The 15,028-nt window shown below is 41.1% G+C and overlaps 2 protein-coding genes across 4 annotated transcripts; both read left to right on the top strand.

The window, feature by feature from the left end:
* Window positions 1-2,123: 2,123 nt before the first annotated feature.
* On the top strand, window positions 2,124-7,756 carry manea (mannosidase, endo-alpha). Of its 3 annotated transcripts, none has more exons than XM_080869993.1 (5): window positions 2,124-2,279; window positions 2,696-3,305; window positions 4,834-4,943; window positions 5,121-5,197; window positions 5,318-7,756. In XM_080869993.1, exons 2-5 carry the CDS (start codon window positions 2,804-2,806, stop codon window positions 5,949-5,951), a joined length of 1,323 nt encoding a protein of 440 aa, XP_080726119.1. In that variant the 5' UTR covers window positions 2,124-2,279; window positions 2,696-2,803; the 3' UTR covers window positions 5,952-7,756. The 3 variants fall into 3 exon arrangements, with proteins under 3 accessions (XP_080726119.1, XP_080726120.1, XP_080726118.1); XM_080869994.1 differs by having other exon boundaries at window positions 2,150-2,290; XM_080869992.1 differs by having other exon boundaries at window positions 2,151-2,419.
* A 573-nt stretch (window positions 7,757-8,329) lies between these two features.
* LOC308389536 (4-galactosyl-N-acetylglucosaminide 3-alpha-L-fucosyltransferase 9-like) lies at window positions 8,330-13,197 on the top strand (the record flags this gene model as incomplete). Its single annotated transcript, XM_080870992.1, has 3 exons — window positions 8,330-8,411; window positions 11,600-11,844; window positions 12,107-13,197. Exon 3 carries the CDS (start codon window positions 12,115-12,117, stop codon window positions 13,195-13,197), a length of 1,083 nt encoding a protein of 360 aa, XP_080727118.1. The 5' UTR covers window positions 8,330-8,411; window positions 11,600-11,844; window positions 12,107-12,114.
* Between the last annotated feature and the right edge of the window lie 1,831 nt (window positions 13,198-15,028).

Below are 15,028 nucleotides of genomic sequence, written 5' to 3'. Positions count from 1 at the left end.
TTTGTCCTCCTCTCACTCTCATTTCCCTCATTCAACAGCTCTTCAAAGTGCTCTACTCCTTTCATATTTTCAACACACCCTCTTCACTCATTCATACATTTCCATCTCCATCCTTTTGTATGCAGCAGAAGTGAACCAGTGTGGCAGTTTAGGCAGCTAAAAATGCCAAACAACTCTAAGCCCATTTCAGAGCCCTCTGGAAAAAAAGGCCTGAACACAATGAGGTCAGTGACAGAGAAAACAGTGAGGGTCCAAGTGGAGATGAGATGAGAGCCAAGCAACAATGAGCCATAGTACCACTTTCAGAACAATAAAGAAATAGCAATGGGGTTTTTATTTATTTGTAAACATGTGCACAAAATAATCTTCTTTCATAACCTGTGGAAACACTGCTGGAGGCTATCATCATCACTGGATATATTCACTGTCCACAGACTTCACATAGGAAAAGGTCAGATAAGGAGGAGTCCTCTGTTTCTCCTTTGGTTGTGTCACTGGTTTTTCCATTCAAAATGTCACTACCCAGATAATTCTGGAATAACATTTGATTGAATAATCACTCCAAACTAATTATTGTACATATTAAATGTTAAGATTATTCACTGAAACAAATCTGATCTTTGAAGTTAAACCACTGTTTCAAATGAGGTTTGTTGGTTTGAATAGTGATGTTGCATTCACAGAAATGCTTTGATTTACACAACATTACAATATGATATATAATTAACAATGAATATGCAAGGAGTGGAGTCAGTGAAGGTAAATGAGTTTAAACCTGTCAACCATCTAAAGCAATGGACAGTACACATGAGGACTAAGGGAGTGCAGGCAGCGCGGTGTGGATGAAGACAAGACGATAGACCTGCTGTGATGTTTGGTTTGTAGACAGCAGCCATCATGGGGTGTATCTGGGATGATCAGGAAGAGGAGTACAGAAGTCTGGTGAGGAACTTTGTCGCATGGAGTCACACAAACCACCTGCAACTCAACACCTCAAAGACTAAGGAACTGGTTGTGGACTTCGGGAGGTCCAGAGAAGGTCCACTGCCGGTTCAGATAGAGGGGGAGGAGGTGGAGGTGGTCAACAAGTACAAGTACCTCGGGCTGTGGGTGGACAATAAACTGGACTGGTCATGCAACACAGAGCACCTGTATAAAAAAGCCCAAAGCCGACTGTACTTCCTCAGGAGGCTGAGGTCTTTTAACATCTGCAGGAAGCTCCTGAGGATGTTTTACCAGTCAGTGGTTGCTGGAGTACTTTTCTATGCTGTGGTGTGCTGGGGGAGCAGCACAGCAAAGAAGGACTCATGCAGGCTAGAGAAACTGATCAGGAAGGCTAGCTCTGTGGTCGGCATGAAGCTGGACACTCTGGTGACAGTGGCAGAGAAAAGGACACTAAAAAAGCTGCTGGACATTATGAACAATGCTGGGCATCCTCTGCACACGGCCATAAACAACCAGAAGAGTCTGTTCAGTGACAGGTTGCTTCTCCCCAAGACAAGAACTAACAGACTTAAAAACTCCTTTGTCCCACACGCCATCAAACTGTTTAACTCCTCTCTGGAGGGGAGAGGGAGGGGAAACAGGAGGACAAAGGAGGGGGGAACAACTAAGCTGTAGTGCCTCTTCACCTCACTGTACAATACCTTGTGCAATACTTTTTGTAAATAGTCAATGGTGCAAATAGACCTCAATACTTGAAATGTGCAATTCACTTGTATTTTTATTTTTATTCCTATTTATTCTATTTATCCCCTTCGTATATTTTATTTATATTTGTCTCTGTATTTATATATGTGTGTGTATGTGTGTGTGTGTGTGTATATATATATAAATAATATTCTGTAACTGTAACTTCTGTCGGTGCTGTGCTTTTTGGAAATCGAATTTCCCAGAGGAACCCACCCGAGGGATTAATAAAGTTCTATCTTATCTTATCTTATCTTATCTTATCTTATCTTATCTTATCTTATCTTATCATTCATTCCTGTGGTATTAATTTTATTATTTTCTGTAATGAACCCTCCACGGCGATGGGGGCGCTGTCACTCATTGTCATTCAGTTAAACCGCCTCTATGACTGTTGTTAGCTAAAGAGGGGGCAGCTTCCTATACCGCATGGATGGGTAACAGTGCAGTAGCAGTCTCAGGTCAGTGTGTTTGTAGATCTGTGACGTTTTCCAGGACAGGCAATAAACCAGAAGTGCAGGTTGTGTCTCGTCCTCTGCATCCCAGCAGCGAAAATAATTTATGAGGACTGGGTCGAGCCATTGGACTGGGTGTGTTTCATGTGAGATATGAAAATGTTATAGTTTTAGTGCAAGAAGAAGCTAACTGTTAGGCTGTAGACGAATAAAACGGATGTCGTGTCAGCCCTGTGGTGCCTGTGTGGTGTTGACAAGTCTGAAGTTCAGTGCAGGTAGAGTTCATGTGGCTAATGCTGCTAGCTTTTTAACTGTGTGGTGCTAAGCTGCAGTAATGGACGTACTGTAACCAGCTATTGTATTTATAGTGTAAATAAAACTTGGTATTTCCACTTTTTTATTTGCTTTATTAATTAATAGATGGGAAATTACTTAGCTTTACATTATTGCAAAAATAACTAAAGCTGCAATTTTGTCTATTATTTAATGACTGGGCACTTCTGGGAAGATCAACAGACGTACTCACATCTCTTATATCATTCAATTTCTAGGCTGGGTAAACACTCTCCGGCTGAGCTTTACTGGCTCCCCATCCAACCACAGTCACTCACTGGTGTCTCAACAATGAACTATGGAAAGCCTCAAGCACTAACTGAAGAATGGCAAGATTTAAGCGCAAGCCTTGCATCACATTAATTGCTCTGGTGTTGCTTATACTCGCCATAACTGTGTTCTTAAGTGAGCTAATATCACGGGACTCTCCATTCAGCAGCCCAGCCGATATAAAGGGGTTTCCCAAACCAGAGAGCCAGGAAAACCGCAACAAAAAACCAGAGGAGATCAAAATGAGCAGCGCAGCTCAGTCAGACAAGGATGCAGAACTGGAAGCGACACTGAGGAAGTTCCCTCCTCCAAATTACTACCTCCATGCCTTCTACTACACGTGGTATGGAAACCCAAAGATTGATGGAAAATACATACACTGGGACCATCCACAGCTGCCACACTGGGACGTTAAGGTAGCTCAGGGATATCCACAAGGGAGACACAGCCCACCTGATGACATTGGAGCCAACTTTTACCCTGCTTTAGGGGTTTACAGTTCTAGAGACCCCTCTGTTATAGAGGCTCATATGCAGCAGCTACGTACAGCAGCCATCGGTAAGACATCAAGTCACTTTTAATTATATACCACATTTAAAACAACAGGAGCTGAGCCAGAGTGCTTTCCAGGCAGGCAATGCAATGATGGCAAAATATGAATAAAAAGAAGTCATAAATAAAGTATAACAATAGAAATAACACTAGAAATAAAAGACCAGTAAGAAAAATTTAAACGCATACTTGACTAAAAGCTAGTGAAAATATATACAGTGCTGTATAAAAAACATTGCTCCCTTCCTGATGTCTTAATTTTTTTCACACTGTACACATTTCTTAGAAAACATCTTGATCCCCAAAACCTTCAGGAAAATATTTTTGGAAGGTTTGAGTCCAGTTACATCTGGCATGAAACTAACACATTATTTTATTTTAAAAAAATCATGCCAACAGTCAAACACGGCGGTGGTAGTGTGGTGGTCTCGGGCGGCTGGATGACTTGCTGTAATTGTCGAAACCATGAACTCTGCTCTCTACTAGAAAATCCTAAAGCAAAATGCCCGGCCATCCTTTTTTTCCCTGAGGCTCAAAGAACCTTGGGTTTTGCAGCTGGAAAATAATCTTAAACACATCAGCAAGTCCACCTCTGAATGAAACAAAAACAAAATGAAGGTTTTGAAGTGGTCTAGTCAAATCCTTAAACAGGCCGTCCATGCGGGAAAACCCTCTAATGTGTCTGAATTTTTTTTTAAAAATGCAAAGAAGAGTGGGCCAAATTCCTCCACAGGGATGTGAAAGACTCATTCCTAGTTATTGCAAAAGCTTGATTGCAGTTATTGCTGCCAAGGTTGGCACAACCAGTTATTAGAATTAGGAGATAATAACATTTTTCACACAGGGCCAGTTAGGTTTGGATAGCTTTTTTTATTATTATTTCACCCTTTTAATAAATGAAATCATTTTTTAAAAAACTGATTTTTGCATTTATCCTGGTGTGGAAATGTATTTGAAGTCTGAAGCATATAAGGGAGCCAATACTTTTTCACCACACTGTATGTCTTTAGAAGTGGTTTATTGTCAGTTAGACATGTGCTTATGTGGGTTCACGGAAAATTCCAGCTGTTGTTGCCCTGGTGGCAGTAACAGCTGGAAAAGCCTGTTCGCCTTTGGCTTTTAGGCGAAAAGGTGGCGCTGAGATAAGCTGATGGAGGATGACCTCAGAGACCAGGAGGCCAAATAAATCAATGCAGTTAAGCTCAAACAGGAATGACATGTTGCCTATTCTTTGGATCATTCTGAATCTATGTAGTGAGCTGCAGACATTTATAGGTTAGTGTTTAGTTTTTCACACAAAATAAACATATTGTTCCCAACTATCAAACAAAAACTCTTCTAATTGAATTGTGTCGGCAGCTATGATAATAGTGACACACTGATACAAGGAAAGCCTAATAATATTGCTCCAGGCACACATTTAATACAGATTTATTACACATTTACATTAAATGAATCCAGTTATCTTTATGAATGTCCATCTGGGTGTTTTTCTTTTAGATTTCATATTGATACTGTAACTGTTTATTTTAAGGTGTCATTGCTGTTTCCTGGTATCCTCCCAATATGAAGGATGACAACGGGGACTCAACAGACGACATTGTGCCTTTGCTGTTTGAGGTGGCTCATAAATACCACATTAAGGTGTGTGTGTAGAGATTGCAGCAGTTGCTTGAATGAAACGTCATTATATTCCTAATGAAAGGATTTGTGATTGTGATCCCCGGTGTGTGTGTGTGTGTGTGTGTGTGTGTGTGTGTGTGTGTGTGTGTGTGTGTGTGTGTGTGTGTGTGTGTGTGTGTGTGTGTGTTTGTTTTATAGGTAGCTTTTCACATTGAGCCATACAAAGGAAGGGATGAAGTCAACATGTTTACTAATGTTAAATACATCATTGAGAAGTGAGTAGTGATTTCGTCCACAGAGTCATTCAGATGTCATCATTAATGTTATCTGCATATTTAGATTCATCTTTCTATTCCTTTGACATCTGGTTGTTTTTCCCATCCCATCCTCCACAGATACGGAGAGCACCCGGCTTTTTTCAAGTACTTGACAAACACTGGCAAACTTCTTCCGCTCTTCTATGTGTATGACTCATATCTGTTGAACTCGGAGCAGTGGGCCAAGCTGCTAAAGCACACGGAGACCAACAGCATCAGGGATACCCCGTATGACGCCATCTTCATCGCGCTGCTGGTGGAGGAGAAAGACAAGAGAGATATCCTGACAGCAGGGTTCGACGGCGTTTACACCTACTTTGCCACTAATGGTTTTTCCTACGGTTCCACACAGCGTAACTGGGCCTCTATAAAAGCTTTCTGTGAAGATAACAACCTGATGTTCATTCCAAGTGTAGGCCCGGGATATATCGACACGAGCATTCGACCCTGGAATTTCCAAAACACTCGAAACCGCATCAATGGCAAATACTACGAAACCTCGCTGAGTGCAGCACTGGAAGCCAGGCCTGATTTTATCTCTATCACATCCTTTAACGAGTGGCACGAGGGGACTCAGATTGAAATGGCAATTCCAAAAACAAGCCAGACGGTGTATCTGGACTATCTGCCCAACAAACCATCAATCTACCTGGAAATAACTCGCAAATGGGCGGCGATATTTGGTGGTGAGAGACGAAAGTGGCAGGAATGAAAATGACTAAAAGCCATAGCAGATGTTTATTCATGGGGGTATAAACAAAATGAAAGCTAAATGGAGTTCTGCTTGCTGAACGCAGAGCAAAATGCAAATGAAGACCAACTTTATGAGAAAAGCCAAATGATTTGCAAAGCCGTAGGCAAGTGAACCACTTAATTATCCTAATTTTGGCTGCGCTGATGTATGTCGTTTTGTTGCACTTGAACGAATTATTGTGAATTTAACTGATGTCTTATTAACGCTTGTTTGCACACCCTTGTGCATTTTTGCTATTCCTGGATTTTCACCAGCCGAAACAGCATAGGCATGTTTTGCAGTTCTGTGATCTGTGACTATATTAGACCCGAATAGAAATAAAGTGCACTCTGGAACGAGGCAGAGACACGAGTAAACAAAGCAGTCTGGTGGAATAAAGCTGTTGCCTCATTCTGCTTTCAACTCGGCTTCAGCCCAAAATACAGTACAAGAAAATAAAAAAACCCTGCAACATAGATTTTGACATTTCAAAGACATGTCAGTTTAAAATCTGAGATGAGTCATAATGATGCAAACAGCGGCGGGATGGAAGGATAGCAGTTCAGTTGTTGAAACAGATTTGTAGCTGAGGGAATGGAGGGCAAAATCAAGATTGGTTTTTATCTGTGCAGTAGATTGCCTTCTTATTTATGAGCTGTTGCCATGGTACAGTACAAGTCTAACAGATACTTCTCTTACTAGACGTGCTATCAGTGCATACAGCTGCGTGGCCACAGCTGTTTGGCTGCATCTGCACAAATCACGCATTATGTTAAAACTGCCCCCGCAGCAAAGCCATCTCTCCACTGAAAACATACAGTGGTCTTTTTATTCTTGCCTCTTAATTTTCAGCCCAGTCCTTCTTCCAGATCACTTGAACTTGTGAGAATTTTTGTTGGTGGTGTTTCGGCTTCCGCAGCCATACAGCATGTTTACCCACAGGTTTATAAGCAAGCATGGCTGTGAAAGCCATTCAGCTTCAGCTTGGATTCCTGGAGCAGTTCACAGCAAGTTTTAAGGACTGCTATAGATCACTGTCTAATTGTACAACCCAGCATCTTCTCAGTTGTACGTCCTTGGCTGGCTGCGGAACATTTGCATCCAGAATTTGCTGACTTTTATTGGAATTTATTTTTGCCTCGATCCAGGCAATTTTCCCGACGCTCCCAAATCAGAATATTACTGCAACAGCTTTCATGCTTAAAAGTTGGCAAGTTATGTGTGTGTGTGTGTTTGCTTTATTTTTCAATTAAATGCTTTTTACTAGTTTTTCTTAAACGGTACCTTTGGTGATTGTGGCCAAAAAAGCCAAATGAGCTTCACCTGCACACAGCACTTGTTTTCCAATTGGCTCTGGCTCATCCAGGTGTTGCTTTGCCTACTGAAGTCAAACTCAAAGATCTCGTCTTCATGTCCTCTTGCCTTGCTGTTGTGCAAGGCTGCCTTTAATCCGACGCTGTGTAAGAAAAGTTTTTTGGAGTTTGACCCATGCAAAATCGTGTTGATGCACTTCTGAAATTTAGTCGTTAATTTTGAAATGAACCCTGTGATGATGACTCCAACTGTTTTGAATTACAACATTAAATCACTAGAGCAACCCCGTAAATGATTAATTGACTGGCTAAAAGAAATCACAGGGCATGCTCAAGGTTTAATGGGGCAAACTGCATCTGTGAGCCTCTGTATAGATAATTGAACCTACTTTTTTTGTAAGTTGTTTTTGCATGTGATTTAAGAATGCGAAAAATATTAAATAAACTCGCTGAAAATTAACAGAATTGTGTTTTTGGGCCTCTGAAGGTGGCTGTGGTGCATTATCCTCGCTAACTGGCAATCAGACTTCAGCTTTTACATCACTGAAAGATTAATTTGTACAGACCAATTGAGGTGAATCCTTCAGAGATGACTGACCTGTTTATTCAAATGAGAACCTTAAACAAACGATTAAAGTGTAATATGGTACTAAAGCGGAATCGCAGCATCCCACTCAAACTAGCGCTCCGCCACAGCCTGCAGCTGCATCCACGGTAAACAGAGCAAGGTAGCGCATGGGCAGCCAGCAGGGAATTATTCCACATCGCATCACATCCCTGAGCATACATGGCGCCCTCGCACACCGAGATATGAATTTAGTGTGCAAGCGAACGAGGTAGTCGCGATTTCCCCCTCTTTCTTCCCCCCTTTTTTTCACTTGCAGCCATCATTCTCTGCGTCGGTGTGCAGTAGCGGAGAAGATTCAGCGCACATTACTACAGTAGGTATCATCATTTTTTCGGGATCAAGACGATGGATGCGGGCTCTATTGCTGCAAACACGGCGTGCGGGCTCGATTTTTTATTCCAAACGCATCCACATCTTCCGTATGTTCCTATGTGTCTTTGAAAGTGAGGAGGAGGAAATGAGAAGAAAGCTTTATTTTGACTCACGCCTGTCGCGATGGTGAGTAAAATGCTTGGCTGAGTCTTTCTCCCCCCCATCCTTGCATCCTATGTCTGATCTTCTACCTGATTTTAAAGGCAAATCATCTGTAGCTAATTGCAAACGCCAAAAAGAAAATGCGCAAAACAAATGTGACAAATATAGACCGCTTCTCGTTTTCCCCGGGGTGTTTGATTGTACACTGCATTTTTAAATGTTTAATGCACTAGACAGTTCACACACTGCAGGGGACATGGATGTTTTTCTCCCGTGAATGTGACTTGTATTTCAAACCTTGCCCTCATAGCTGCAAATATTATGCCCACGGCGCGCTATTATCTAGGTTCTGTTAGTCAGCACTGGAAAATATTCCAGTGTATCTTTATTATTCCCATCAACTTCAATGCAGTGTCACGCCAAAAGACAACCATTTTAAAGAGTGGCTCCACTACAGCGTCACGTTTTGAAATGACCTTCAGTGCTCGGTGGCTGGAAATTAATTCTCACCTGAGATGGAGTGTCCGTTTTCAGCCAGTGCGGAGCTCCTTCCAGAAATTATGAGTTGCAATCTAAAGACAACAATTTTGGTGTACATGTGCAGCTTTAGCCTTTGCATACCCGTTACAAAACGCTGTTTGGGATTTGAGATTTCTGTGACTGATATTGCCACAGAAAATGTGTGACTGCGTTTTTTTCCTCCCCTTACTGCTCTCCAGCCACTTCAAACGTGGCCTCGCTGCAGACTACTCACCCATGCGGTGCTCTTTCTGTGTCCCAAATACATCACAATGCATTTAACAAAATCACAGCTATGCTTTTTTTAAAATGTGAATGAGCTGCAGGAGTCTCCCCTTAGTCTCATTTTGGTGGTTTAGAGATAGAAAGACATATCTAAATAAATAAATAAAACATTGTGCACCTTCTTTAAATAATCACATTGGAGACACTGGAACTTCAAAGGCCTGACCTGATCACTGCAATACAGGTCAACCTCCATCCTATGGGGTGTTTTATATAATTGACACCAGCACATCATGGCATGCATGGGATGCATCCTGTTAACCACAGAGCTTATCACTGCAGCTCACAGGAGGCATGGTTGAGTGCTGTAAGAGGATTGTCCCTACATGAAAATGTATTGATACCATAAGCCTTTAAAATGAGTGGCACTCATTTGGCTCTTATCTCAATCCATCTCTGACTTGTGTGTCCGCTTGGTGCATATCTGTGTAACAAAGTCAAAGATTTGGATGAAGCATGGATGCATGTTACCCTTTCCTTTGATTTTACTGATTCAGATATGCTTCAGGGATGCATGGAAGAAAAATCGTCTCTCAAGCTTTGATTCTGCACTTGGCATGTCAGGCTTGTGTGGCCTCTGTGCCAAATGCAGGTGTGCTGAGCCCCAGAGAGCTCTTCTATTCTTCTCAGCCTTAAGATGGCAGCATTCTCTTACAACACACAGTGGATACCCAAAATAACAACCTACATCCATGCCTAACTGGAAACTTTTAAAAGATATCTAGGACTATCTAGGACTACCTGACTATTTGTGTGAGAAGTTTTGTTTTGCCTTATACACTTGTTTGTAGAGATTAAGCTCATCTCTGCATGCATGCTGGAAATACAAGCTTTCTCTGTGGCGCTATGAAGTAGCTCAGTGGGCACAGAACATAGGGAAACCCACAAAGTAATGGAGTTTGAAAGAACCACAATTGAATTAAGAACTGTACAATGCCTAGCTCAGTCATGGTGAGTGTGTGGATGCAGGTATTTGACAGTTAGCCAAGCGATGACAGATATGCTTCTTTTTTACAAAAAGCCATTTCTCTGGCACTTGTCATGTTAAAGATTATAGACTGACAAATACTATAGGCCTATTAAAAAGTTTTATATCAACTCTGCTAATACTGTCAGCTACTCTTTCTACAGTCTTGATACTTCTAGGAGCATTTTTAAGAGAACAGAACAGACCAAGACAGAGGAGGAATAACTAGAAAGCAAACAGTGACATGCTAGGTAGCTTAACTGGACAGTCATATCCCAAACCTCCATATGGTTCCACATGTGAAAAAAGCTATTTTCAAACCGGAAGTGCAACATGGCGAAAAGTCAAGGACATTCAGTGACTATGGGTGAAATTATCACTGCATGAAGTTAGTGGAGCCTGGAGTAAACATTTTTCAAATCCCAGGCAACTGACTGAAGTGACTACTAATGAGAATGCAGGATATCACTAATTAACATATGATCTGGTGGTAAATATGGCAACCAGAATTTGAAACATCCGCAAGCCACCAGCTGCCAGCTTTAAAGCGACACGCAACAGGAGAATCAGTTCCAGTGTGTACACAGCTTAAGGATGACAAAGTTTCTATGCTGGACACAGACAATAGTAAGATATCCAGAACAAAAGAGCATAACAGCCAAAACCCAAGTTACAACCAAAAGCAGCAACAAATAATCCTAACCAAACGCGATATGTTGTCGCAATATTAAGGTCCTACACCACAACAAGTTACTAACAAAGTGTTCTACAGTTTATAAGACAAAAGCCTTTGGGCACTGATTCAGTGACTCTAATGAAGGAGCCGATTACAAGTCAGGGACAAGCCAAGGAAGCTGGAGAACAGTCCTCCTACTCTCGCAACCAAAACCATCTAACTTAACCCTAGCCTTTAGGCAGTTAAAAGTAGGGGTTAAGTGAGTGGCAACTGGTTAAACCAGTGATCCCATCAAAACCACTGAGGTGTTCCCAAGCATATATCTCTACCCACATTAATGTAACAGGTGACTCAGTGGATTCCCTACACATAACCTAGTGTCTTAAACCTAGTAAGTGAGTTCAAGAACCACCACTGCACTAATGAACTCAAAGTTCATGAGCTAACAAGAATTGGCTAACGAAGCTCTCTCTGTCCAAGCTTAAAACCTGTTTGTATCCCCGAGAGAGATTTTTTTACACTACTGATAAAAAATAAACTTTCATAGGAGCCAACTAACAGGAAAGTCCAAAATAAATTCATATCACTACTAACTAGGAAAAAAGCCACTAAACTAATTTGTTATGCCAAGACTGATTATAGCATACCTGTGGTCAAGTATGGAGAGAGTAGGCAAAATGGGAGGGGTCATCAAAGTGCTTGCTTTTTGTCTCTTTTTCTGGCTTAATAGATTCTCTCTCATTTTCTCTTTTTGCTTGTATAAAGGAGGCATCATTAAGAAGACCAGTAAATTCAAGATCAAACACACTTCATTCAGTCATTAAGGATCGTTATTATTCAGCCTAAGAGCAAAGAAGCATCTTCTAGCTCCATCCTGCAATTTGTTTTCCTATGAGCACCGAATCACAGAGGAGGTTAACCCAAGCTTCGATCCGATGTAGGAGCTGTTCCCTCAAATTCCCACAACCTCTACTCTTGCTTGGATTTCAGCATTCAGTAAAATCCGCCAGGTTTGTATTGCAATATGTTGTAGGAGGCATCACAGTTTTATTTAGCAGTTTTATTTGAGCACCGATGCAAACTATTGCCTTACACACCACACAGTATATATTCATACCACTAAGTATTTAAAGGCACAGATTCTGTTCAGAGTCAATGATCCAGTAGACATTATTACATGTTGGTAGTATGTAAAGCCCGATAAGATGATCAGTCCTGATGTTGTGTCCTGCTGACTGTGTGGTATTTTTCTCTTTGGTTTGCCCTTTTTAGGACAGAGTATGCCATCTGCACCTTTTCACAGAATTCTGCGACCCCTTCTGCTTGGTACTTTTATACTGGGATGCTTTGTGACTCTGTTTTTGATGTATTTTAAACCATCTACAAGCTGGTTATCAGGTCCTGTAGAGTCAACAGTATCCACAGACCGGGTCAAGAACCTCTTCTCCACCAAGAGCGATAAAAACGTGACCACTCTGCTGATCTGGCTCTGGCCCTTCGGACAAACGTACGACCTGAGCGTCTGCAGCTCTCTCTTTAACATTGATGGCTGCTTCATCACAGCAGACAGGAACTTCTACAATAAGTCTGATGGAGTCGTCATCCATCACCGGGACATCAGCACTGACCTGTCCAATCTGCCGCCGCTGCAGCGACCGTCGTTCCAGAAGTGGATATGGATGAACTTTGAGTCGCCATCCCATTCGTCCCAGCTGCCTGGGATAGAGAACCTGTTTAATCTGACTCTCAATTACCGTCAGGATGCTGACATTGAAGTGCCTTATGGGTCCATCGTAGCAGCAGAAGGGGAAGAGGATTTTGTACCACCCAGCAAAAACAAGCTGATTTGCTGGATTGTAAGCAACTGGAACCAGGATCACGTGCGGGTGAAATATTATAATGAACTCTACAAACACATTGAGGTTCATGCATATGGACAGGCCTTTGGGGAGTACATCTCTGACCAAGACTACTTTCCCACCATCGCCAGCTGCAAGTTCTATCTGGCGTTTGAGAACTCCATCCACAAAGATTACATTACTGAGAAACTGTACAACCCACTCTCAGTGGGGACAGTGCCAGTGGTTCTCGGCCCACCCAGGCAGAATTACGAGAACTTTATCCAGGGAGACTCCTTCATTCATGTTGACGACTTCAGCTCGCCCAAGGAATTGGCTGATTACCTGCTGCTCCTGGACAAAAATGAGGAAATGTACCTCAGGTACTTTGAGTGGCGGCGACACTTTAAAGTAAAGAAGGCCTATTTTTGGGCAGAGCACACATGCCTGGCTTGTGATTACTTGCGAAGGCACAAGGAATACAAGGCATTCAATAGCCTTGATAAGTGGTACTGGGGCGGTTAGAGATTTGAAGGGCTGTGTGTGAGGGGCTAAGCAGCCAAGAACACAGGTAAAAAAATTTCTTCAAAAAGGGTTTTCTTTATTTTAACCCTCAAAAAGTTCAAAAAAGACTAAATTCAAAAACATAAGTAGCAAGCCCATAAAAGAGGTCAACTAAATGTAACTCTACAAAAAGTAATTTTCAGAAGCTTAAACAAACAAAGTGGACATAACTTAACTCACAAACCACCCTAATTACAAAGACACAAGAGAGTAGCTTTTATAGTGGTTTGGCCGTTTACACACAATAGGGGGAAAACAAAAACACACTCTAATATTAACTAAGCACAGAATAACCTAAGTAAACCTAAAACATCCCTGTTCCTGATGAGCACATGGTTGGTCCTTCTGAGCAGGCCTATTGTTCTCAGAGTCCTCAGCCATGCCTTTTGCCCCCACAACCAGTTGGCAAACAACCTTTCAGTTGTTTGCCAACCAACAATAAAAATTTAGAAGAAGAAGGTCCCTTTTTCCCAGACAGGAAACAGCCACCGCCCAAACCCAGGTAACTCAAAAAAAAACAAAAACATAATTAATATAACAGAAAACATTTTTAGAAAAACCACACAACGCTATTATGTGCGCGCCTCATAATATCAGTGTTAGGTTTAACCAAATGATTAATGAATTATATTAATGAAGAAAACTGCAAAACAAACTAATAAAGTGAACAAATGGACTGATTTACCCATGTGTGGCTGATGCCATCACACTGTGTGATTTTTGTTATGTTGTTGAAGGCAGTACTGTAAAATTTTTGTCCTTCAGTTAACACAAAGGTTCGTTGCTGTTCTGTCGTGAGCAGCTGAATGGTGTCTTTCTATTGGTTCAGAGGCCCAGTGACACATCTAGCTTGTTCTTTTTTTGTCCTTTGAATTTTAGTTAAGCCTTACTTTGCCTTTTGAGTTTTTAATTTATAATTTTTAATTTATTTTTTATGATTTACAAGTGCACAGTTTTTTTTTAAATTATTTCTGACCATGTTTTACTTAACATAACCTCATCTGCTGCTATTTTTTTAAATGATTTTGTCCTATTTTTTAGTGTGATTGCATGATTGTATAAATGTTCTGATAACATTCATGATGCAAGTTTTTGTTTTTTATTATCCCCTGCTTATGAAGTGGCACAAGCTGAAATTGGGGAAAGTGTTAGCTGGAGAAGAGGGGCTGACATAAAAGTGAAAATATTTATGTAATATTTATTCAAATGAGGCATTATATGATAAAAAACAATCTCATCTGTGCTAGTGATGAATTCACCTATGCATTGTTTACTAAACTCCAATGTGAAAATGGTTCAATAGGGTCATGTACATATTGTGTATTTTTGGAATTATGTAGCTGTAATTTTTTTCCCATATTTTTATAAGTTTGCATTTGCACTGCTAATCAAACTGTTATTTTCACATACTTACACTAAGGCAGATGGTCAATGTATTTGTAGATTGGATTTGGCGATCTTTACCTTGGTATCCGACAGAAGATGTCACTGTTATGTGAGAGGGAGGTTGCTAATTAATATTGCTGTGAATTGTTCATTGTCTTTTGTAATTTTGTCACGGTGTTTTGGATTCCATGTGGATGATGATGATAGAACAGCACAGAGCCATTGTACTGCAATATGAAACTCCCACACACACCTCCTCACATTGCATCTTAATTTGGAAAGTCTGTCATTTTTGACTGACTGCATTAAGCAGAAAGAGCACAAAATGAGCACGTAGTACAAGCATTTGCTTAAGCTCTTCACTTAGGTGCTGTACTCTCATCACACATTATAACTTAAGATGTGA

This window comes from Rhamphochromis sp. 'chilingali', assembly GCF_963969265.1.
Source record: "Rhamphochromis sp. 'chilingali' genome assembly, chromosome: 21".
Classification (NCBI taxonomy): domain Eukaryota; kingdom Metazoa; phylum Chordata; class Actinopteri; order Cichliformes; family Cichlidae; genus Rhamphochromis; species Rhamphochromis sp. 'chilingali'.
Note: the sequence above shows the minus strand (reverse complement) of the source record. Positions and strands in the feature narration are given on the sequence as shown.

What these genes read in the sequence shown, in the direction of transcription:
- manea (XM_080869993.1), top strand. Translation starts at nt 2,804, where the DNA reads ATGGCAAGATTTAAGCGCAAGCCTTGCATCACATTAATTGCTCTGGTG. An exon ending in CTCATAAATACCACATTAAG is followed by an intron (nt 4,944 to 5,120) that starts GTGTGTGTGTAG and finishes TTTGTTTTATAG; the next exon opens with GTAGCTTTTCACATTGAGCC. An exon ending in GTTAAATACATCATTGAGAA is followed by an intron (nt 5,198 to 5,317) that starts GTGAGTAGTGAT and finishes CATCCTCCACAG; the next exon opens with ATACGGAGAGCACCCGGCTT.